Source organism: Zootermopsis nevadensis, unplaced genomic scaffold (genome assembly GCF_977971745.1).
Source record: "Zootermopsis nevadensis isolate Lab colony 2312 unplaced genomic scaffold, Znev_1.0 Znev_ptg000001l, whole genome shotgun sequence".
Taxonomy (NCBI): Eukaryota; Metazoa; Arthropoda; class Insecta; order Blattodea; family Termopsidae; genus Zootermopsis; species Zootermopsis nevadensis.
Window position 1 is genome coordinate 11,654,107 of NW_028259133.1, and position 26,804 is coordinate 11,680,910.

Here is a 26,804-nt window from a genome sequence, read left to right on the forward strand (position 1 = left end):
ATTTTATTCCATATTTTAATTATGAATATAGTACCTGAGAAGCTTGGCTGCTGCGTCGACTAGAGCCCATTTCTCCTGAGCACATGCTACCATAATAAGTGCTGACTGTGGAGTTGCTGTCCCGCCGAAAAATTGCCTGTTGTGTCTGTCTCTGAGCACTTGTCTGACCTGGAGTCAAGTTAAGTTGCAAGTCTATCAGCTGGGTCTGTGTTACAGTTGCACTACTCTTTGAGCCGTCCATCTTGAGATCGGTGAAATGCTTGGGCAGGTCACCTAGATGAATTCCTCTTCTCACACCTAGCAACATAAAGAAAATTCATCTGAAGGAGGCACAAAACAGAAATATTTATAATTTCCATATTAATCTTACTCTTGCTGTTGAATGTGACATTTTTTAGATGATAATTGTCTGAGAACACTGCATTCTCTACTTAGGCACACTGCTTATTTCAGTAAAGAATAACACTTAAATTTAAAACTTTATAGCCAGTACTTTTACTATGAGATTTTTGAGAATAATAATGTAGATAGGGAAGCCCAAGTATAGTAATCTCTAAAAAAGGACCCAGAAGACAGCCATATTTATTGTTGTTGCAGAAGATAGATATAAACTTTATTGGTCATGCATCATAACCTATACAGGATGAGTCAAAAGTATGTTTACAAACTTTGTGTGCGTGTTCCAGGATCAAAAATAAGAAAAAATGTTCCTATCAACATGGGGTCGCAAATGTTTCATTTTTGAAATAATAGCCAAAAATAAGTTTCAATGTATGCCTTTATTGCCAAGTATATGGACAGGGATGTTCCTTTATAACAGATGATCAAAGGTTGCTCCTCCATTCTCCACGCATGCCCAGGCACAATGTACACAAGCAAGATGTTTACACATTTGATAAAGAATGCATCTTGTGACAACACTGGCAATGAATGCATCACAAATTAGGTCAATAATGACATTCATGTTGGAGAAATGTTTCTACAAATTCCCTAGAAAGCCCCTACACAACAGACTTCTGCAGAACATAGTGATACAATCTCATATGTGCAGAAATCAAATTACATGAGCATGAAGTATGTACTGTGAAGTTTATAATACAGTACTACTCTCAATTAGTGTTGCTTCCATCCTCTTTCTGTGTACTCAAAGGTTTGGTATGACACTGCATTCTGGCAGTTTTGTCTGTATTTGCAGTCAGAGCCTGGAGAAGTATATTACCTGAAATATTTGGTAGTGGAGGTAGTGTTGCAATGACTTTTGTTTGAAGCCTCTTGATCCTCTGTGGGGTGTGCTCTGTTGGTGGTGCTAAGTGGTCTGATCCTCCACCCACAACAGCCCTCACAGAAAGATGGAGATCTGGCAGCTGTGGAGAAAACACATAATTTATCCTACTATAAAATTGCAAATTTTAATTCAACTAAAAGATACTGAACCATAGACATCTCTGTTGACTAACATATCTTTCCAAATTGTGTTACCACCTCATAACAAACTGATATTTGGGGAAATTTTATGGACTTATTTTGCACTGATCTTATAAAGGGTCATACTACAATGAGAAAGGCTGGAAAAAAGAAAATGTAACAAAAAGCTGAGAAGTCGCTTCAGGTTAGCACTTTTAACACTTTGAACTTTGACCTTAAGAACTTGTGTCACAAAATCGTTTTCACCCAGCTTGTAGCTAATCACATTATTTACTAAGCTGTAGTGGTCAAACACTAACAAATTAGATTGTTACGGGGTTCCATCTGAACTTAAATATGTAGAATTTGAGGAATACCAGACTGCACGACACAACAACCCAGAAGACAGCAATCTTGAATACCTGTACACTGTATCTCATACCCACACACTATAAAATATCAAAAGAATTCATACACAACACTGAGAAATGACAAGTGAATAATTCATACTTCACACAAAAATTTAGAAAAATAAGATTTAAGATGAGGCACAGTAAAAGTTCTTTCTGCATAAAAGAGATATGGACACATTTAATAAAATCTATAAGGACTCTCTTATACTTAGCACCATATACATTCTTATCATCTGCTACTTAGCTAGAGGAAATTTGTCATCAAAGTAGTTCCTTTTCATAGACTCAGAATATAATTGAAAAGTAGCAAACAATTCCCCTAAATTTTAGCAGATTTAGGGAATATGGTAACCATAGTGGTAGTCTTGGGTAATGGGCATCATATACAATACCTTAAGTTCTTCACCCTCATCTACCCATTCTTCTCCTGCCTCCACAGCTGCTAGAGCATGATTGGTTGTGCTGACATTGGAGTCACTGACTGGCTCATCCAAACCATTGTTAGCATGCTGAGTGACACTGAGAGGACTGCCTTGTTGAGCAGGTGAACTGGCCTCCTGAGAATTGAGTATATTCATTAGATGAACTGTCACTGATGACAATTTTGCACTTTGTTGTCATAAGGTAATGCAGATTCCACAGTAACCCCTTCAAGTTTGCATTCCTCAATCTTGATACAACATTCAGATCTTTACTTTGAGGCTGTATAAGCCTATTTAAATGAAACCATAGAACATATTTGAAAATACATACACTGATATGGTGTCACATGAGAATAAGCATGAAGTTCCTGTGTTCATATTTTTATCGTAGATAGAATTTTAAATTAAATTATTTACTTGCCAAAGTTATAGGTTATGTTGGAATGGTTTCAATAATATTTATGAAGATTAAGATTGAGAATTGCCAACGTATACTGCACATCTGAAATTATTCTTTTACTAAAACCATCATACATTAATGATCTGGAGACAAAATCTTCATGTGCAATAACTACATCCTATTGGAAACAACCAGTAGCAAGGGAAATTGAAGGTAAGTTTTGTAAAGGCGGTGATGAAGGTTACTGTACATCACATAAACCATCTTCACTAATATTGAAAAGTTTGTATTAAAATGTAGGTGGTTTTATCTTTAGAAAGATATATGCACAGGGACTTTATGCTCGTGGTGTATAAATGGCACCATATGGAGAACTTTCCATCATTTCTCTTTAGTTTAGTAGTCACAAACAAAGAAGCATAACAGATGCTTTCTCTATGTGCAATAGAAATGCAAAGTGCAACAAGTAAAACATGACGTATGAAATTGTTCATAACATAGAATCATGGTATTACGTTTCATTTATAGTCTTTTTGTTCCCTTCTCCTCCTGCCATTCATGACATACAACTGTGCTTATATTATATGCAAGCAATTATAATGTGTTTGCATTGAGACAAATGAAATCTGCCTGGACTTTGAGATATTTATATTTTTCTAATAAAGTACAGGATATAGCTGATCACCTCGGACTTGACGCTTGGACTAGACAAACTGGCGGTCTTGCCACTCATCATCTCCTCACTGTGAGGACTGCTGTCCAGTAAGCCACCAGTTCCACTAGAGCCATCCTCAGTCCCATCACCTGGACCCTTGTGCTTTTTGTTGGCATAAAACTCTGGGCCATGCACAGTTTTTACATGCTTCCTGAGAGAGCTGGGGTCTGTGTACCTCTTTGTGCAACCAGGAGCTTTGCATACATATGGTTTCTGTGAGAAAGAAACAATGAGATACAAAATGACAATCCCAATCCCAAGTGTCCCACAGAAGGAGACAATCTGCAGAAGAATACATGTCATTCTCATATTCATGCATTCTGAATATTAGTCCTAATTAATAACCAAAATAAATATAGCCAATTTTAATATATAAAACAGTTGTGACATACAGTGAATACAAAATGGTGCCACCTGAAGATGATCCTTTGTAGACCAAAACATATAGTGAATGTAGTGAAGGAATAGATATGGAATAAAATAGGGATAGCTGTGTAGATAGATGTTCCTGTGTTTCTGGTTAAACACAAGTCAACTCCAAAAACTAGGCCTATCTTCTTAGGAAAACCTCTTATATTTGTCAGATTAGAACAATGGTCCAACACTAGACACTAAAGCAATATTTTATCAGATTCTAAAATGAGTTAATAGTTCCCTGAAACACTATACACAATATCTCATAATTATCTTACATTCTTTGCACAATATGCACAAAGTAAATGCATAGAGGGCCAATAGTATTTGTCCATCTGTGTATCTCCCTGCATTTTACAACCTAAAACCATAGGATGAATTTTGATAAAATTTTGGTATGGACATTTTACCACTGAAGACCAAAAGAACTCATATATTACAATTTCCTATAATCTGTAATAACACGATGGTCACACAAATTGTTGTTGTAAGTGTATCACTACTGCCACTTAATTTTGGACCCTGAAACAGTGTATAAATAGATCACTGAAAAATCTTCAACACTGGGATTAATGGTGTTGAACCTTTGGGTTCTGCTACCATAGTATTAGTTATCTGCATTGTCCAATATATCATTGCCGTGTTGCAACTTGATGAGTGAAAATCAAAGTGAGGATACAAAAAATAATGAGAAATATACAAGGGATGAGTTGACGAATTGAATCTAGAGTGAGAATTCTGTGGTGTAAGGAATCTATAAAATAAATATACAGACTGCTGATGTGATATATTTTAGAGTTCCACTCTTCATTTCTTCAACAGAAAGACAGTGGAAATGAAACGTAGTTCAATTACATATCATGTTCTAGGAACTTACCTTCTTTATTTTTCATGGAAGACGATCCCATTTACAGCTTGGAAACAGAAGATGAACAAATATCAGAAGTAAAGTTTTAGAGTAAGAAAAGGGAAAATTTATCTTTATTGTTACTCTATTTTTTTTTCACTGTACACAGTAACAATGGAGCATGTACCTCATTTGAGTGGGTGCGATTTTGATGTTTTGCACGATCTGATGCATTGCTGAAAGCCTTACTACAGCCAGGGTATTCACACATGTATGGTTTCTCTCCAGTGTGGGATCGCAGATGTGTTTTGAGATTCTCTAGCCTTGAGTAAGCCTTGTAGCACCCTTCAAACTGAAACACATATTACGCAAGTGCATAATTTACTATACTTACACAATATACAGAAAGGGATATTAGTCATTAGAGACTCTCTTCATGGGAAGTAGACCACCAAAAGAAAAATATTTTGAGTTTTCAGTTGTCAGTCAGGACTCAGAAATATACCTAAACCTGATTTATTTCCTCCCAGTCTCTTGCATCATCCCTCTGACACAATATAAATAAATACATAAAATATTATAACAAAAACATATGATGTTTATGTGGATGTTCTGAACTCAAGTAATAAATAGGAATGATTCAATATTTGTTAATTAAAATAATATATGCCTGTAAATTTGAAAGGATGTTAAAACAGAACAATAAAAATATTATCTAAGTTGTTTTTATGGTATAATTATGCTTATTATTATGTACTACATAATTGTGACCATCTTATTTTCCTAGTTTATGCACAATTCAGAATGAAGATCCTACAAACTGAAAATTAAAACAAAATTATAATCAGAACATTTCAGAATATTAAAGAAATATACATCAAAGTACACCACCTGGTTACTTAATGCTTCACTTATTACATGAGATCCAAAACCATTAGTAGTGATGTATCTGGAGGCCAAGGCACAGATTAAAGTTTGGGCCACCCTACATGATTGCCTCGAATCCCCATACCCTCACACCTCCTCATCCCATCACTCTGGAATCCATATTTGTAGCCATGTAGGACAGGCAAGCACTTCCACATGAGCACATTATAGTTCCCAGACAAGGTAACACCTGTCTGCATTGTTAAAACTACATGAAAGTATTTCAAATTTCTTCACTGCTATTACCAACTGACATAACCTCTCTAACTTACTGTACACTTATGAGGCTTCTCCCCAGTATGGCGCCGCATGTGCACCACAAGCATGTACTGAGCTTTAAATGGCTTCTCATCTCGTGAACAATCCTCCCACCGGCAAACGAATGACTTTTTGTTTGCGTGAATGTGGTCATTGTTGATGTGCTGTGGAAAGACGAGATAAAACAAATGTAACTGTACATTCCATAAATACATTTTTTCTGTGTAAGAAAAAATTTACTGTACTTTATTAAGCTCTGCCCCATGATGACATATATGGAATAAAGGTCCAACTGTGCACTTTTAACCTCAGCCACTTTAACTCTGGTTGAAGCGCTAGTGGTAGACAATGGATATAAGGCTGGAGAACCCGAGAACTGATTTGGACATGACAGTGAAGAGAAAACTTGTATCCCTTCCTTGCCAGAAAATCAAAAACCATTCATTCAGCCTGTTGCCAATCACTATACTGACTGACTTGTCCCAATTAAAATTAATCTTCTTAGAAAATACTAAAATGACATTAGTAATGTAAAACGAATGATTACCTTTACGAGATCATCCTGTGTAGGAAATTCAAGACCACATTCACGCCAATGGCAGTTTGTTTCGATGAAATCTCCAGGTTCATCTTTGAGGGTCTCTCCAGAATCAGCACCACCTGGAGAGCATTTACTGCTACTGCAGTCAGAACCAAGTCCTCCAATCACAGGTCCTGCAACTGTATGTTCAAAATATAAATATATACAGTTAGCAGTATAGTCCAGAACTCTATGTAAGGAATATCTTCTCTTTTCATTTGTCTGTCGATGCTGGCTTTCTGAATAAGTATGTAAAAATAAATGAGTGTGTCGGATACCACAATATCAGACATTTGAATACATATAGCAGCTAAGAACCTTTTCTTTTTGAAGATTTTCTTTTTAAAATAGCTGTACTGAAGTAGTAAAATTTCTTATTCTTTACCTTTAACATATTCTTACTTAATCCTTGCACCTACACGCATTAGAATGCATTAGATTAACCTTATACACACATATTTAATGAACTTCACAAATTTGAGAAGACTTTTTAAAATTTGAGCTCAATATATACTATTCCCAAACAATACCAGTCAATCAGTGCTACCGCATTATTTGAAAACCTCCACAAGTGTATTTGCTCTCATAGAAGGATGGGTGGCATCACTGACAGCAAACATATCATAACATGAAAATATCTATATAGTCGAGACAGGTTAGCAAAGTATCACCTGCCAACAGGATAACCCACTACAAAATGGAAACATCAATGAATAAAATGAAAGAAAAAAGATGTGAACGTACATTAACGCCCACATATCGTGAATATCGGCGCATGAACTACGGACAGTTTACCTGCACTTGTGGGATTAACATTAGCAGCAACAGGTTCCCTCTTTATCCTTGCTTTCTTCTGGTTCAGAGGTCCCCCACCTGCAGCACTTGTGTCTGCCTCCACCACGCTACTAGAGACAGAGGAATCCAGCTTCTTGCACGCGTCTCCCGACAACCGCTGCCACATACAGTAATGTCATGGTTTAGCCTTCATTACAGATAATTATAAATTTACGTAAACTGAGACTGCCTCTACAAAAATAACAAGAATGGAGACAATGATTTTAAGACAGCGATAAATTGATAACTGGTTATAAAATACCATAAAATATAAATATGCATACTTTAGTACATATAGAAAATGTCCATCAGACTTAACTCAAGGCCTAATACTTGATATGAAAAACAAATTTCTTGAATATTTCAGCATTTTCTTTTTACTCTTTTGTTTGTAGATTTGCCTTCTCACATTTTGTGTGTGTGTGTGTGTGTGTGTGTGTGTATCACTGTTTACAAAGAAATCTTTTTTGTTTTATTAGTTCCATTGACAATGTTTCGAGCATGTGCATTACCTTGTAGAAACATCGTTGAAAGTAACCCATGAATAGAAATAATATATAAAAGTACATAAATTAAGAATTCAGTGCTAAAGTGTCACTGATTTGCATTTCCATTATTTGGGCAAATGATTTAAGATACAAAAGATAACAAAGGTATTATGTAACTGAAAATAAATTCTTAGATCCTAGAGGTGTTTGGCTGTCAATATCAACCTAACTAAATATTGATTTCAAACAAATTTAGGATTGTAGGCACTCATTTAAATCAGTTTTGTTAAGCATATACAGTTTTCTCATTCCAAACAGGGTTATACAAAGTTTATTTTTTAAAGCAGGTGTAAGTGAGGTTTCTCTTACCAAACTAAATAAATATTTGTAATTGTTTAACAGCAAACAATATCAACTGAAGATTTCTGTCTTCTGGGTTGTTGCACTGTGTAGTATGGTAGATGTTTACCAACGCGCCCTGATGACGGAAGCAGTATGACCTCTGAAACGTTGGTTAACATCGACCAGACTACACAGTGCAACAACCCAGAAGACAGAAATCTTCATACTCATCGCCCTGATGACGGAGGCAGTATGACCTCAGAAACGTTGGTAAACATCGACCAGACTACACAGCACAACAACCCAGAAGACAGAAATCTTCATACTAAGAATCGCCCTGATGATGGAGGCAGTATGACCTGAGAAACGTTGGTAAACATCTACCATACTACACGGCGCAACAACCCAGAAGACAGGAATCTTCATACTCACTGTTGTGAAAATCTCAAATCATAAATATTAACTGATGTTGTAAGTTAGATCACAACAACGATTCAACTTATAAGTCACCTCTGTTTTTGATATGGAATGTCCTGTGGAAGGCTGCAACGGATGATGAGGTAGAGAGAAGAGCCCTCCTGGAGCCTGTGTTTGTGCTTGAGGATGAGGTGGCAGTGGAGGCAGCAGGCTCCCTGCTGCTGTTCTCAGGAGATGTGCTTGAAGCTGCTGCAGATGGGGTGCCATGCCTGGGTGCATCCCCAGCGCTGGACTGATTGCCCCTAAAAACCAAAATACATTTTAATTTCTCTTTTACTAGTGTAACTTCTCAAATATGCAATAGCAAGAAACAACGATAAAGCTCAATTTTTAACATCGGGATGCTTTTTAAACTGACGCAATTAATTCAGTCTGCAAATCATATTCACCCTTATAGAAATTTAAAAAAAAACATCTAGAAATTACTGATTAAATGTTGATGGAATTGTTTAAAACATGAATATCTATCAAATAACTATTATATACTTCCTTCAGAGGAACACTTTTCACCCATTGCACTCCAAATCAACTACTGTTGTTAGCACAATTAGAACAATTTGTATATTGTTCTTGTGATCTTCTAACACGAGATTCTGTTTATAAATCAATGTCAGTGTGGCATAATGGTAACTTATTAATGTTGTGTACTTGTTATTATTAAAGCACCTTGTAGATCATCTTTACATCTTCACGAATTACCTGCCGAAAGATGACCGTAAGAACCGCTGGCACTGGAGCTTCGAGATCCGTTTACTATCGACACCAGAGAGTTCGGAGAGAAGCGGATCATCGAGTTGATGTCGAATGAGTCCGAATATGGCGACGACGACAGAGCCCTTTTCCGGCTCTGCCTCAAGCTGCTGGGTCGAGGACTTGTCAGCCGGGAACTCGCTGAAAACAGAAAGATCGGCTGGGTTTGACAGAAGTCTTACGAAATTATGACAACTGTAAGGTTAAAGCGGAAACGTACTGAACATTCTCTTGGAAGGACTTAAGATTACAACAAAAACTTTAGTCGCATCAAAATTCGGTCTGAGGGCTACGAAAAGTAAATTTTCTGAAACACCGTTATCAGCGAATACAGGTGCTCATACGCTTAAAAGATAAAAGACTGTAATAAAATGTATGCGTGTATGTTGTTTTATATGGGGGTGTAACTTGGTCTCTCGTCCTAAGGGAAAACTTCAGAATCAACGATGTTTTGAGAACATGTTTGTGAACACAAGGTTATGAAGGATATTAATGCTCTTATGACATATAAATGAAAATAGTCAAATTTATGGAGTCAATCACAATTAGGTCCGAAATTGAAGAAATGAGAAGTCTGAAATTAACAAAGCTGCGGATATGATACGAAGCACATTATATTGGAGCACGCTTCAATTTTGTTTTTCCAATTTACATTTTTAATGCTTAATCACGCTGCAGCTGGTTCATTTCAAAATTTATAAAGTTTTTTAACTAGACATTTAATTGTAGCGCATCCTCGATTTATTCGTTTATTCGCCATCATTTTAACAGAGATGTGCAAACATAACAAATGTCTCAGTATAAAGACTTTCTGCAAATTCTTTTTTCTAACAGCGTGACTATTAACTGCTAAAAGTCGTTGAAAATCTTTTACGTTCCCCAATGCTTGGCCATGCGTTTCATTAAGCATAAAACTCTCGTCGATACACTCAGTGATAATGGGATACAATCACTGAAGCTGATGGATGCACAGATGAAGGACATGTTATATTGATGTTGTACACACCAACATACGAGGCGGACTCGGGCTCAAGTCCCCCTGGGACTTGTTCCTGTCTCATGTCTTCAGTAAATACATTTATATGTTCTTAAGCATATGCGTTGCAACTTCATTTACATTTTGCAATTTTCATTTACGTGATCAGTAGCTTGCGTACTACACATCTTTATTTATATTAAGGAATTAGCAAATAAGTTATGCTCATTGCAAAATCAACAGCATTATTCTTGCCTGCGTATGTTAAAAATGATTAATGCGTGTTTCTGCAAAACTTACAAGTACCTAAGAGTGCTTCTAACAGCTTCAGGCACTGAAGGTGAAGCCAAGCTTTAAAACGTGACGTGTTTGGCTATCGCGTCTACCAACTGATAAAACACGACGTCAAATTTGTACATGCCTTTATTAAAACTCGGTGTTAAAACTTAATTTAGGTGTCGATTAATTATAAAAGCAAACTGACTGTAAAACCTAAACAAACAGTTACTCGTTAATGTGTCCCATAACAAGAAACGTCCCAGATACTGGTACTTCAACGACTTTTTATGTCGTGAAGTGTTTCCGGCAAAAGTTACAGTCACTTAAGTAATGATTATAAGATATATAAAAGGTCGGGTACTGATAAAATTATGAATGGTAGAATGTATTAATATTATTATATTCATTCCAACTAATTTCAGTAATTTTCAAGAAATCTCTCTTATTAAACTAAATCTGAAGGTTTGTGACGATGGTTTGTTTCTAAAACAACGAACTTTCTGGACATCATCCATCGTCTTGATTTTCTGTTGAAACACGACGTTTCGGAGACTAGAATCTCTGTCCTCGGGTATAGCCCTACTCCATTGGGCCCAATCGATAAATCTAGTCCCTATCTCAGGACCTTATTAGCCTTACACAACCCCAGTCGATTTCCGGTTATTTTATAGATATTTCATGAAATAGACTGATCGATACTTACCGTCTATAGAGAAAGGAAACTCTGAACTGCCGATTGTAGAAGCCGGAGGCTGCAGTTCAGTAAGGGCACGTGAACCCAAATAGTCCGGTGGGAGGCCCAAACCTGTGCACAGATATATGAGTCATTATAAAATTCTAGTTATACACTACAAACGCGGTTTATAGCAAAATATTACTTTTATGGCATAAGCGCACAAACTTAATTTGAAATTACGTTAATCTTTTCGACTGCCATCGGGCGTTGCGAGATTCCACATCGAAACGAATGGAGGTACTTTCGTTTCTATTTCATAGATGGCATGATATATCCTGTCTGATGCAATTAGATCTTAGATAAGGCGGTATATATCATAGCGGCGGTTACGGATTTAATTGACAATTTATAACAAATTATTTTGCATAGTGGATTCATTAAAGCCTGTATGTCTTGGTGCATCGTGGCGAGTATTAATTAAGAAGATGGGTGTATTCTGGGTTGTAGCGCCGTGTAGTCTGGTAGAAGTTTACCAACGTTTCAGAGGTCCATCGCTCTGATGATGGAGGCAGCAAGGATCTCTGAAACGTCGGTAAACTTCTACCACGGCGCTACATCCCAGAAGACATTTTCGAATTTCACATTTTACGACTAACCTTAAACAAACTGTGGTGGTGTTAGCATAACATGGTAGCAATAATTTTTCAATCGTCAAACAAGGTAGTAATTTCAGGGTTTATATTAAAAAATTCTGATCACAGATCCTTTAGGAGAGATGCTACTTAGGAGAATACAATTAAAATGGATCTGAAGGGACCATTAAGTGTATGGAAATGGATTGGATGCAGCTGGCTCAGGATATGGTTCAGTGGCGTTCTGTTCTGAACATTGCAATGAAATTTCTGGCAGAGATTCGGAAAAAAGTAGCGAAATTTATTGACCAGCTGAGCGACTGTCACTTTCTCAAGGAGGCCTACCGTGTTGTTAGTTGGAGTTTTATATCATAAAATCACAGACTGCCGGGTTATACATCTGTTCTCTCCACATGATAAATGGTAGATGTACATTTTATTATGACGTCTCTTATCTTCGCACTTGTCGTAATCATTGACACCACATCATTCTAGCAGCTGAACGAAATGATGTGAAGATAAAATCGTACAGAACGTCTTGGAAATCTGTTTGCAGAGTCTCAACTCTGAATAAGGCTATATAATATGAAAGCATCCAGGTTCTTCAGCGTTATAAGAATGTTATAAGTGATATGTGGCAGCAGAACCTAATTTCCATTTTCATGCTTGGATTATGCTGTTTTTGTTGTATGGCCATCACAGAATTAAGCAATGACATTTACTTCTCACTTGCATATATCCCCTCTTTCGGCCAGCACACCCTCGTCGTTTACTTTGAAACGGTGATGTGTTTAATCGGCGCTGAAGATAGCTGTCATTAGTTCTGATTACACCACAGAAACCCCCCCCCCTCACTCACGATCTTCGTTTGTCTACAAAACCAGGATCCCATGCTCTATGGACCTCCCCTTTCCCCACTTTTCCTTCCTAAACAACGACAACACAGAATAAAGAAACATAGTCATGGAGGTTGCAGCAGTAAGGAAAATCTGTTTTATTTTCAAGAATTATTAAAGCCAGTCTTGCTGCTCTGCATTAAGAGAAACATTACAAATGCATAAGCTTTATTTACACAGTCGTCTCTTTGTTCCGTCGGTAAGTTAATGACAGAACGATCTAAGTCCGATTATTGGCAGAGTCAAGAAAACCCTATTTTGTCTTTTCTTTCATTTCGGTTTTGGTGCCCATCCATTCTTATGTAAGACAGGTAACAGTACTACAATTTATTGCAGCATTACATTTGCGAATTGGATTGGAAGTACATTTACAACATTCATTTTTCAACTAAATTAAATATGAAAACGTCTTCCCTGACATGCGTACCAACACAAAACCGACTGCCTGACATCAGACTTAAGACTTAACACCAAACGCAGACTCCGCCAGAACCTACCATATCCTCGTTTGCATTTCATGATACCACAGTCGCCACCGTCAGAACTTAATTTCAATTTCTCCGCAGAACAAATTATAATAGGAGTTGATAAAATATAAAAAATTATCCGTGAAATTTATACATGGCAACTAAGACATTATCTTATTTCTCCGTAATGGTATTAATTGTGTCGTAAAATGTAATTTTTGGTTGACAGAAAAAAGTATCGACAACGTAAGAGATCTTAAGCTATGGATAGTCCTTGGTTTCGAAAGTTCATTCGTTAGAAACGTCAGGACTTTTTATCCGATACATATTCATAAATACCTTTTCGTTTTTAATACGCATGCTTAATACAATTTTAACAAAATAGAAACATATTCTTTCTCCGTTGATTTCAAATTCACAATCACAGTCACTCTATATCCACCATGCATACAAAAAAACTGAAGGCTCTACATAAACTGCAAAGAAACTGTTAATTTGTGACACTCCATCGCTTCCTCCATGGAGATGATTAAAGGAAAGGAATAATAAAAATAAAATAAAAATTCCCAACTGCTTCACTAGCGAAGTTAAGTCCCTAACCCAACGCAGCAACCAACCAACATTCCTACAGCCAAAACGTGCAACGTCACGGAAACACAGACAGGGGCTTTGCTTGTCGAAACTCAGCCGACCCTGGACCAGCAATCAGATGAATCAGAGAGAGAGAGAGAGAGAGAGAGAGAGAGAGAGAGAGAGAGAGAGAGAGAGAGAGAGAGAGAAGGAGGGGGTGGGGGCTTTTTCTACGCTCGTTGCATAGCAACCATCTCAAGACATTTTAATTATTATTTTGGTTTCCAAAGGGCGACTATGGAGGCGGGTGAATTACGAAAGAAGAAGAAGAACGAGGTTGAATAAAAAGAAAGAGTAAAGGTAGATCGAAGGAAAGGGGAAATTTTAAAACAAACCGTTCATTATCTAGACAGTGTGTTGATGAGCAGCGCAGATAAAGTCATTTTCTACATCACTGACTTACTACTCAGTCTACAAACATCATACTCGAAGCTCCAGGCAGCAATTACGAAGGTTAGACAAACAAAACATCATCTTGAGTGGAGTCTCATTAACTTCTCTCTCTCTTTTTGTCTGCATGATTGAGTTGCTGTAACAAATAAGCGAGATTTAAATGAGAATTTCTGTCAAACCATTGAGTGAGGTTATGTTTTCATTTGGTATTCCGAAACTGGGGGTGAAAGAACCATAGTTGTTTACTATCATATCACGTTCCTTAAATTTATAAACAAATATATTTAAGTGTGTAAGGAGAGGATTATAAGTGAATATTAAACACTCCCTCGTAGATTAATTTACAGTTGCACCCTTTGAAAATTTCGAAAATCGGGACTATTTTAATTGTTTGATTGTGAGGGCAAGTGAGACTTGATATTTACAAACCAATTCAACTGTCGTACGAGTGTGATGTAGGAGGTAGAAGATACCTAAGCTTTTGTCATGAATGCGTTCTTAGACGAGTGTGTGTGTGCGTGGCTGCATGTAGGCCAATATGATTCAGTTTCTGGGCAGTTACATGTCGCAAACAAAGGCTTATTGCTCAAGTTATGGGTCCAGTACAGAGAGTGTGGGTTACTATAGTTCATGCAGACTTCTTATTTGAAGTATTTGCCATGTATAACGGAGCACGTGACAAATATCTATGCAATATATCCGACCTATGTTGATTTAGGGAGATGAAGGCGATATTTCTACAGATCATGTTGATACCTCAGTATCTGCTACTCGCCTGAAAATAAACAGGGTTGCAAACAAAGTAAGCTGTACTAATTTACAAAAGATCACCTAGGAGACCGGCTGACCCGGTTTTATTCAGTCCCTCCACACAAATGCCGGGATAACGACTTAAAATGAGCCACGACTGATTCTTCTCATCCTTTCTAATTAATGCATTCTATTGTTTGATGTGGTATATTCCGAGCTACTGAGAGAGTCGCTGAATAAACCCAAAGTATATACAATAATTAGTTTTTTGAAGATCAAAAAAGAGAACAACAGAAATTGACAGACATGTATGAAAATCGGCAAAACGACTAATAAATGGTAGAAATTGATTATATATTTTAGTCTGCGACCACAAAGTCACCATGCGTCTCCTTCTGACGTTCCAGGCCAACTTTCAGTCCGCTCTTCCTTTCATCTTATGAGACCGCACTAAAGGAAATGAGTTTTCTGAATGAGCTTTCTTGTTTATTTTTATACACTGCAGCAGCACAAGACGACGGGCCCAGCCAGAATAACGCCTGCTTCTCAGCTAAAGGGACTGTATTACCCATTCCACAAACATTTGACCCTTCCCCCAAAATAGTTTTGGCTTAACTTTTTGACTTACCCTCAAAGCTGGGATCTTACTTCGAGTTCATTGGCGTAACACGTTTCTTCAACTAAGAATAAAAATCTTCTCTGGCCTTTTAGAAGAAAGATGACAAGTAAATAAATAAATAAATAAATCAGTCAAAAGTTAAGTTTTTATATTGCCGGGCAGTTGTATGTGAATTTTAGAATGATAGAAATACGACGAACCGTGTGCCCTCATCTTAGGTTCAAATCTTCAAATCCCATTTCGGACGTTTCTCATAATAGTCAATGGCTAATCATTACTATCAGTTACTTTTAACTCGAATTCTGTGTCTTTGTTCTCCAAAGCGATAAAGACCTTACTTTTCTAAGAAGGAGAAGACAGTGTCGCACCAGGCCAATCAGCTTATTCCTATAATATGACGACGCTAAGGTTTAAAGACGTCTATTTGCATACCGATTTGAAGAAGAGATGCAATCCTTAAGACGATCTCAGAATTCAAAACATTCCTTCAACGATTTCAATAAGTCACATTAGAAATGACTGCTCTTTGGAGTACACCGACGGTCTAACGATCCTCCAGCCACGTAAGAAGAAGGCGACATAGAAAAAGACGCATGCACAGACCGGCATTTGTTCAGAGCGTGACGAACATCTAAAACTCTCACGTAAAATGCTAACCCGTCAACGAATCAGATTCCCTCATTATGCTACTTCCTCCATCCTCCGATTGTATTCTTTCTCCTAGGTTCAAATTCTCCTCAGCACTTTTTCTGCTTCACCTTCGATATACGTCCGTCCCTTAGGATGAGAAAGCAGATGTTGCGGCCATAAAAAGCAAAAATAAAATTATGGTTATGTATGTTTTAATAGCTGCATTTTTAGGTAACGAGTCGAGAGGTCTAAAATAATCTGCACCGAATGGTTCAGGAGTTGTGTGACAAACTTTTAAAACAATGGACCAGGGCGTCCATAAAAAGTCTCATAATGCACATGTGCAAGTCTTATATTTGATGATTCTTATGTTAACAGAACGATTTGTTCACTGACAAACGTAATTCTCAGTCTTTTTTTACGTCCTTTATTAGATCCTAGCACTTTTCTTAGCATTCTGTCTCCAAAAAACTTTCGTCTATGGTCTTCTATCAGAAGAAAGCTCTTATAAATATACAGGGAAATAAATTTAGGAAATTTCTATAACGAGGTATGTTATTTAATTTTATGCTGAAGAAACCACTACAAATTTTGATGGCGCATATCCGAAATGTCGTTGTGCCTCGTCAATCAAAACCTCATCAGCTGTCGTCGCTTGCAGTAACCTAAGTCCAAAAATAACGCTCAAATATGCTCGTGCGTCGGTCGGTCGGTCGAGGATCACGACGCCGATAATAAGGAGATCGTGTTTAGATTAGATTTTTGAATCAACCCTCTGACAAAGTCGAAGACCAACCACCGAAACAACACCCATATCATAAGTAAGCAGCTTCAAGTAGGATTTGGGGTTTTCACGGCAGTGAGTCTGAAGATTTTTGTCTTCTGGGTTGTTGCGCTGTGTAGTCTGATAGATGTCCACCAACGTTTCAGAGGTCCATGCTGTCTCCATAATCAGGATAATGAATTAGAATTCGTAAAAACACAATATATATATATCGCCACCGATAGTTTTTTTCAACACGTGTTACGTCTGTCTTAATGTGCAGAACATTGTTCTATTCAAGGCCTCCCTCGCCGTCCACTTGGCAAAAGCTCGCGGTACACCGGTTGATAACCACTGCCTTAGAGCCCCATTTACAAACACGCAAGGCATGAAGCGATTTTGCGGTTGCTGGATACGGTTGTCTTCGAGGAGCGGCATTTCCAGACAACCGCCATACCTTGTGATCAACTAACATACCGACTACACAAACCATTTATTCCCCATTTGTTTTGGAAAAAAACACTAGCAAATGAATAAACAAAAGTATCGGTTACATCTACTTTACCTAGTTTCCAATGCGACCGACAGAGACGCTTTGTACCTCAATCAAAGTCTGACAGACCGGAGGGAGGAAAGCGTGATCGCCGTCCACTTGTGAGCAGGAGGAACTCAAAAAGCGAGCTCTGGAGAATTACAATAGCACGACGAAACTATTTGAGTTCATGTGTCAAGTCTCTACACCGAACTACAATCTCTTCTGCTTCTGCACGACAGATGTCAGATTTGGCTTATATTTAATCACGTACGGCAGAAAATGCATATCTTGCGAATGCGTACGGACTATTTTCAGTGCGCGTAAGAACACACATTAAGTAACAGCTAAGACTGAACACAATTCAGACGTCATGTACAGTAGAATAAAAAAATATATAAAAAGTCTACAAAAGGACTTCTGAGGGACGAAGAACAACGTGAATACTGCCTTTTTCAAGGTACCATTTCATAACTTGCCTGATGGACTACAGAAACAACGCAAACCATCTTCCAGCTCTATTTCACATATCACCATGGAACAAGAGCTTTAATGAGAGACAGTCGCTCATCTGGCCAAATTCTGAGCATTTTATGGAATCCGATAATTGTTTGTCTTGTTCACAAGACAGACAAATCACGTCCACAGCGTTAGAATGTACCTCTTTATTATCCATTTTAATATTATCCTTCCACCTACGCCTACAACGCCCAACCTGTATCTCTTTCAAGTTTGTGGAGAATCGATATGGCGGTACTACACCTTACTACACCTAAACTTGATCGAGATGGGTGATCAATATCATTGTCATAATATATATTTTGTAGAATTTAACTGTTGTTGTTGTTGTTATTATTATTATTATTAGTTCTGATATTATTTTATGCGACGTAATGTGCAAGATTTCTTACCTGTACATGTCAGTGAGCAGGTAAGTGGTAATTTAAACTATACCTGCACATTTTTTACCTTTAAGTCACTTAACATATTACAAATTAATTTTTTAGTCACACCTGTCTTTCTTCAAATATCGACAGAGACATCATGAAACTAATATAGTTACTGCGTCACGATTTGTGAATTTATTATGACCAAAGCTGAAAGTAACGTGGAATAAACTGGACATTTTATTAATTAACTAGAAAATTGACCATTGAGTACAACTGTAAAAATATAAATTAATGCTTCGAAAAACACACTTTTATTGAAAAGTGTAACAATGCAGCATATAAAAAAATTAAAATAATTACTTGTGTCTAGTTAGCGAAGCGTTAACATCAGTAAATATCTGTTCTGCTGCGTTGTATATAAACACATGTACACAGCAGGCCATGGATGAATGAACAGTCCGTTGTTCAGTGCATCGTTTCCACAAAGCAGCATATAAGTGAAAATTAAGTAATACGATCTCGTGATTAAATGAATAAATTGTCATAAATATTATATTATGAGGCCAAAAATTCCGTAACTGCATTTCCATGCCGACGGTTAAAACAGCACACGCATTCATAAATACGAAGTATCCCAAAAGGCCCAAATCGCCTTAGCAAATAGTCACCAACGAACCTACCAACACTTGCTTACCACACAGATAGTTTATTTAACGCTGTCAGTGGCTCAGGCAGTGAAGCGTAGAGTGACAGAATAGTTTATAGGTTGGGAAAGTGGAAAGAAGCTGTCGTGGTCAAAACCTCAGCCAGAAGACCACTCGCCGGATCGAGATTTGCATGAAGCGGGAGTGCTAACAACTCGGGCGCAAATTTTGGTACATATTTCCATAGGCTAGGCAAAATTCTATAGCCTACTTTGTAACATCCCGCACATCCGGAGATGCTGGAAACTTATCCGGAACACGTGTAACTCTACTTGGTCCTTACGAAACAATGAAAACGAGACGGCCCCTAGACGCTTGAAACAAAACATGTAGTAGAGTAGAATCATATCACTTCCGGATTATCACTTTACACGCTGAATGCGGGTCATGTTCTTCATTCACTACTCTGGCGATAAATGGAGCAGGTTCTAAATCAAGCACATCCTATACGACGCGACGCGTTGACATACGGAGCGGATATAAAACAGGCCACATGAAGAAACAGGTCCATTCGACTGCCCTTTCCTGCGAATGTTTTTCAAAAAAACAGGCGTGCAAATTTTGCACCACGTGTGGCAAGGCTACTTAGTGTTAACCTCCCAACTCATTTTTGGTCTTGGGCGTTGTTTTGTGGCAAACGGTTTTTTTAACTTTACGCCCAACCCCAACCCAATTTGGAGGACGATCCCTTCTTGGCTATGAGACTGCTTGTTGAATATATTCCCATTGAATTGTTGAATCCATTTTCTCCATCCGTAATGTGAGAAGGCGATATATCCAGTGTGACAGGCATTCACGATTTCATTGAATGCTTTATAGACTGTGCGCCACAATTTTCGTGATCATCAGTGTCACTAATTAAGCTCTGGGTCTCCTCTGGCTACACGATTACAATAAACTGCCCATTCCGTATCTGTCGGGCACTTAGTTTAAACACGAGATCAAGAATCACTCTGTCAGGATCCGGTCTTTGGTACTTTTTCAAAATATTTTAGCAATTGTCTTTCACGGTTTTAATTCTCTATTGTCTTCATTATTCTGCCGTTTCCATCCATCTTCTTTAGTTAGTGTTGAATACTCGAATTCGTATAAAATAACAGGAATGGCTATTACTCTATAGATTCATGTTTCTTTAATAGTGTGCGTTTTACAGTTCAGCAATTTACTTTGTGTTATATTAACGCCAGTGTCTTTCATGGCAAGCTGCAGTCTAAATAACTGAAACACGGACTCCAATAAAATCGTTAACGTGGGTCTTTGTATTTTCAAGACGACAGTTCATCTTTCTGCATAACTAGGTATATAAATCTGATATTATGACAGATTTGGGTGTGTTGATCGTATTAGCCCGACTAACACATTTTTAAAACGATAAATAAAATGTCTTGTGAAGATTTCTGTCTTCTGGGTTGTTGCGCTGTGTAGTCTGGTCGATGTTTAGCAACGTTTCAGAGACCATACTGCCTCCGTCATCAGGGCGATTCTTAGTATGAAGATTTCTGTCTTCTGGGTTGTTGCGCTGTATAGTCTGGTCGATGTTAACCAACGTTTCAGAGGTCATACTGCCTCCGTCATCAGGGCGATGAATCATCGCCCTGATGACGGAGGCATTTCCCATACTACACAGCGCAACCCAGAAGACAGAAATCTTCATACTCACCATTGTGAAAACCTCAAATCTTACATACAAAATGTCTTGTGCCTTGCTTCTGTGATTCTGTGGTATCATTTGCACTGGAGGAAAGGAGAAACGATAAGATAAAATGCATCGTTATCCAGGTAGGCAGCCAGGCGCTCGTTTTAGATGTAAGCCTCTTCTAAATGGCTAACAGCGCTTGGCTGACTGGAGTCGGATCACGATGCAGTCAATGTGATCAATTATGTTGTGTTCCAATGAAAGGAGCGCCACTGAACTACGAAAGTAAGACAGAAACTTTTTAATTTTTCGTTTTTCAAAGTGTTAGCCCAGGGTAACACGGCCAACACGATATCATACGTGCAATCACAAGTTAATTAATTACTGTGCGCTACTGACCGTGGATGGACGCGGCTGGACTAGAATGCTGCTGGAGGGAGGAGTACAGATGCTCCATGTAAGGATTGAGCCTGTACGCGGGGTGAAAGTCGGGGCCCGGGGGATGATGTGGTGGTGGTGGTGGTGGAACAGCTACGCCACCCCCTGTAGCCCCGGCACCCCCGCCAGCTCCTGGGGGCAACACCGCCCCAGCAGCGGCGGCAGCGGCTCGCCGAGACGCCGCCAGAAACTGCAGTTCCGAGAGGCTGGATGCCGAGCCACTGCTTGCCAACCTGTAATAAATCAAAGACGCCTTCTGTGAGGTTGAGGTTACTTCAAGACACAAGTTGCAGGACGCGGGTTTCAGAGCCTCGTCACTGAATAAACAACCACTGGTAAAATTAAGTGGGCTATGTCTAAATACGTCCTTATAATAACGATAGCAGTGCTATTATTGTTATTATTACCATCAGCATTGTTACATACTTCGTACTTGAATGTTTTAATATGTCTATTTCATGTATTGTCTTGTTTTTTATGTTTAATTTTAATTTGCTGTCTGAATTGGCTCGTGTAGATGATCAGTCAGCACGTTGAAATAAATTATTATTATTATTATTATTATTATTATCCCATCTATTCACCACTTTATGGGGTATGTACTTCCATGTACCCGAGACAGACCTTGTCCCTAAGGTACATAGGGCAACAGCTATTTCCGGAATACATATTGTTTTTAGCAAGTGCCACATGTATTATTATTAATAATAATAATAATAATAATCACTGATGGATATGCCTCTATGGTTGTAAGATCGAGAAAAATATTAGTTAAGTGACATAAATAAAACTGTTTAAAAATAAACAAATGTGGTAAATGTATTCCTCTTACATCAACGTGCTTTTACTAAAAGAAGGCCACGTTTACAGTTTCGCAGTTTAACAAGGATGAATTCGATGCCATATCCCTAGACCGCTGTGGAATCGATAACAGTTTTGCAAGTTAAAAGAACAGAATGCTCATTGGCGTTATAAAGCCAGCCAGTTCTAAGAAATATTATAATGAAATATGAAAAAATAACTATCTGGAGATTTGATCCGTTGCCAGCAAGATATTCTCTGAATGAATTATACAAATCAACTGTGACGTATCCCCATTCATAATCTGTTACTGATGGCTGGAACTGAGATATGACTAAATATTAGTTCAACAAGCTCGCATCTGGCGTCAAGGCAGCCGTGGCAAGTTCTTTGTAGCGAGTTCAAATTTCATTTGACAACACAATTTACTTTCGCGCTCATAACACACAGACACTTTGAGTTTCTACGTGCAGCATCTGGACAAGAGGAAATAACGCAATAATGCCACCATTTCTACTTTTATGCTTTACACGCAGTATTTTTTTAAGTTCTTGTGCTTTGCCTACGAAAACGCTGAAGATGAATACGACCGAATTGTAAAAGGACGTGAGGAGGCTAGTGGGATTAACATAAGATGCGTGCTTTTTGATCTTTGGCTTTCACTAAGATGAAAACTATGTTACATCTGAATCGCTATAAGAAATGCGATACTAAATGTGAAATGAGGACGCATGTTCGGGAACGATTCCAATAGTTTTCATTCAGAAAGAAGCAGAAAAGTAGGAAATCAAAGAGGAAATTTGCATTTTACACAATAATTTATATTTGTGGAAGGGCTTATCCTGAAGATGGCAGTCTTCTGGGTTGCTGCTTGAGAATATACATTTCATTTAGTTACGCCTTATCCATATGTACGTGAGATTGTGACTACGGCTACAAATGGCGAAAGTCAATTACGCACCAATATAGGGAGAAAAATGTAGGAATATTTATCGAATTGTTTGGAAATCGCTTGCTGGTAGAAGGAAAATAAACGCGTATACTGTCTGTATTTTGGGTTTCTGGATTCCGACAAACATACAGAACATATAAAGACAACATTTCTTGTGCGTCTCTTTTCAATCAATATTTCCTATCGGCAGTAATTTGTAGCTCGCCGTCTAAGGTAATGTCCATGATTTACACAGCACATTCATTTGTTCTCCTACCAACAAACTAATGACGTAGGCAAAACACAGTTTGGTCCAGTAAACTGTTCCCAAATACAGACCACCGGAGTGAGCATGTCTTGGACATATTAAGAAAATGGCACCAGCAGGCAATTAAACCAAATCATTCACAGTTCATGTTTATGGTTAGCACAGATAGGCCTGTAGTTGAGAGCAAATAATTTTAATACTACATTTATTTTCAAACAATACAAAATTATGTTTCAAAAAAGATATAGAATTTAATAAGATCTAGGTTGTATCTTACGCAATGTACCAAATCTTTCTGGTTATCGATGAATGAAGTCATATTTCAGATCCGTGTAAAACAGAACAACAAAACAAAACAAAATGTATTTCTTCGGCCAATTATTGGTGTTCGCCGCTCAGTGCCAAATTTAAACTAAACTCGTTCAGTAGTGCGGGAGTTGGATTCGGCGAAGTAGTGAAGTCAAGAGGTTAACAATAAGACACAGATGCTTGCCCATGCGATAAATTTAAGGGCTATATAACCTCGAGATGTGACATCCGTGCTTAATGACTGGGGTCAGTGTATGACAATGCTAAGGAAGTCAATTTTTTCTGGAAAATTTTCAAGAGCTCACTAAAATTGTACATATAACTTGATATATATCGTAGGATTTAAGGTTTTCACGGCGGTGAATCTAAATATTGCTGTCTTTTGATATATGTTATGAAAAAAGTACGATTCACAACAGACGTATGCAAATATAAATAGGTTGCAGGTTATTTATATTAAAAGAAATTGTTGTCATGAATGTCACAAGTTCTTACTCCCTCAGATTTCACGAGTAACATCCCACAAAAGTTATCTTCATATCTGCCGCCATGAGAATCTGAAATTTCACGTTCAGCAATTAATAAACTTCTAAATCTCACGGATTTCACTTATATCAGAAAATATAATTACGGACATTGTTGATATGCATGCAGAAGTCGAAGCAACTGTTCCTCGTGGAACGATTACTCCTACTGTCTCCAGCCACAAAACATCTCCCAGCCAAACACCCCGCCTACGCAAATGTCATTGGCCCCATAACGCCTGACGTCACGTTAGTTGCGGGTCAAATTCTGGCGAACGTGCTAGAACTCTTATGCTATGCACATAATCCTAACTTGTTTTGCTGAAGAGTGATCTCAAAATGCGTGATAAACTGAGGTTTGTTGTAGTTTTCCTCAGTCGCCCTAGGCAAATGTCGGATTGGAACCTAAAATTAGGGCATGACTACACTCTTTCGTACCCTTTACAGATCACCATCCAATAACACAATTCGACGCTAGTCTAAGATACAGACAGTGTCCTTAGATAAACCGCAAGAAAATAAATAAATAATATTTTATAAGTCTCTGTTTTGGAAATGAATGTTGAAAGTGCAGATAAAAGAACAATAATCATCTCATCCTACCAAATGCTGTTCCGTGTGCAAAGTCCATGAACGAGTCAATAAATAACAGCAGTGCTTACAGCATTATGCCGATGACAGTTTGATGCACCACACAGTCGCATGCATGTGTGGGTATGTCTGTTCCGTTTCTGGCGAACATCCCAGAAACGTTCTACACACACACAGCTTTACGACAGAAAAATTATGTTTTATAACATGAATCCGCCCCCAGAAATAAACTCAAAATTACTAACAACTTGGATTCTTTGGTAGGTAAAAACTGTATACATTTTATGAATAGTTTATATTGTGATATACGTACTTTATTTCAGTGATATATATTAAAACAATTTCGTGTTGTAGTTTTAATTCATATGAATTAGTCTAAAATGTCATTAGGCGCGCTGAACCATGAAGACAGTCAACTCCGGGCATCAATTTATATTTTACCCATAGTTCTGTGTGAGCTTTAATGACAAAAAATTCCTGCTTCAAAGCAAAATATCGAATATGTAATATTTAAAACGTCTTTTAACTTCGGCCAGATTCTTCCACGTGGCGTTTTAAACAGATATCGTAACTTCTAAAAAATCGAAAAATTCCTAATAATTAAAATGTACATTAACTTTAACAGAATGGATATTTTTGGTTCCACAAGACACAAGAATTCAGACTTTTACAATGATACTATGAAATGTTAAAAGTATAAACTGTCGATCAAATAACGTTTATGAAAACCTAGGCATAAGACACAACAGAAAAGAGGCTAAAATTGTAATACCAAACCCAACATTAAACACGGCATGTGTTGCAACTTTTTTAAAATTTTGCAGAGCCAAATTTAAACGCAAAATGGGAAATGCAGTGTTTCGCAACGACTTGGCAGAGACCAAACTAGTACGGCATGCATGTAGGGGATCACAATATCACAAAACACTGTGTGTTCCATGAACATTCTGTCGACATATTTATGGTCTCAAAGTTATCTCGAACGGAGAATAATCCAGAGAAACGGGCGAAGTACACTACAGACAATCCAAACTGAACCAAAACTCCGGCGAGTAAAAAAGTAGGTACGATACACGTTTCTCAGCGTGTCGTTCATGGATTATTCTTTTCAGTTTCAAAACTACTATAATTTTCTCCCTTATGTTAATCACACCACAGAAGAGACAATTTGGACTTCTCAAATTACTATTTTCACGAGTGTTGTTTTATTATCAACTTATTAAAAATATATCCATCAAGAGTTATTAATTTATCTGATCAACGTTTATCCCAGTTGGGGCAGATTATGTAGCACGTGTGGGACAGATGAGAAGTACTGTTAAAGTTTGAATCCGAAACCTGACAGAAAGAGATCATTTGGCAGATCTAGGCGTAGATTGGTCGATAATATGACTATGAATTATAAGGACTGATTGTGGATATGAAGAAGGTTATTCCATGGAACTGGTTAGATATCATTTAAATTTTGATACGAAGTCTACAGAAGCTATGTTACAATATATATAACTTGAAGAAACGATATTAACTAGTATATCTTTGTAATGGAGACGCGATATACTTTATCTTAGGTAGGATGTGAATATTTCAGTATTGATTAAATGGACATGTTGGGTCAGAAACTGGTGTGCGTTCTGTCAATGGATCCTGTCATGCTAAATGTGTCACATTTTTACCACTACACGAAAGGGAAACAAAGGAAATGAGATCATTCCAATGACGCTATTAAGAACGATATAACAGGCCGGCCGAGGCACAGCACGCATCGTCCTGTGAAGCCGTATTCCCTTTCGGAAACAAGGCTAAAATATAAATACTGACTTTTCTTTATGAAGCCTCAGTAGTTGCAAAACATTTCGCGATTTTTAACATGCCTGAAAGAAATCCCACTTAACACTTGTTCTCATTCGTACGGTTGCTGGTGGTATTCGGTGGATCTCTCTGTTGAAACTCTTTAAAATATGCAAATTCATTCCACATCCGCTTCTTTCCATACGAACATGTTATAACTGGCCCAGAATTCATTCTCTATACTGTATTCCTCACAGTATAATAAATTTCTATGTAACAGCGAACAGGTGAAGACTAAAATCCCAAAAAGTAAAAAGGTGTGTAACAGCAGGCAACATCCGACAGGTTGGTAAATTTGTAGAAGGCTGTTTTTCACATTACTGATTACATGGTTGTCGCAATTTAAATAT

At 37.7% G+C, this 26,804-nt stretch overlaps 1 protein-coding gene across 6 annotated transcripts in view; it reads right to left on the reverse strand.

The window, feature by feature from the left end:
• Nucleotides 1-26,804, reverse strand: part of ci (transcriptional activator cubitus interruptus) — a 223,752-nt gene that overhangs the window by 5,642 nt on the left and 191,306 nt on the right. For all 6 annotated transcript variants that reach the window (XM_022064112.2, XM_022064114.2, XM_022064113.2 and 3 more), the window contains 12 exons: nt 21,144-21,415; nt 11,230-11,331; nt 9,221-9,412; nt 8,555-8,763; nt 7,176-7,332; nt 6,348-6,520; nt 5,815-5,964; nt 4,803-4,967; nt 3,325-3,567; nt 2,210-2,374; nt 1,220-1,364; nt 35-297 (listed from right to left, as the gene is read on the reverse strand). In XM_022064112.2, the coding sequence (XP_021919804.1) occupies nt 35-297; nt 1,220-1,364; nt 2,210-2,374; nt 3,325-3,567; nt 4,803-4,967; nt 5,815-5,964; nt 6,348-6,520; nt 7,176-7,332; nt 8,555-8,763; nt 9,221-9,412; nt 11,230-11,331; nt 21,144-21,415 (2,236 nt within the window). The remainder of the gene's footprint in view (nt 1-34; nt 298-1,219; nt 1,365-2,209; nt 2,375-3,324; nt 3,568-4,802; nt 4,968-5,814; nt 5,965-6,347; nt 6,521-7,175; nt 7,333-8,554; nt 8,764-9,220; nt 9,413-11,229; nt 11,332-21,143; nt 21,416-26,804) is intronic.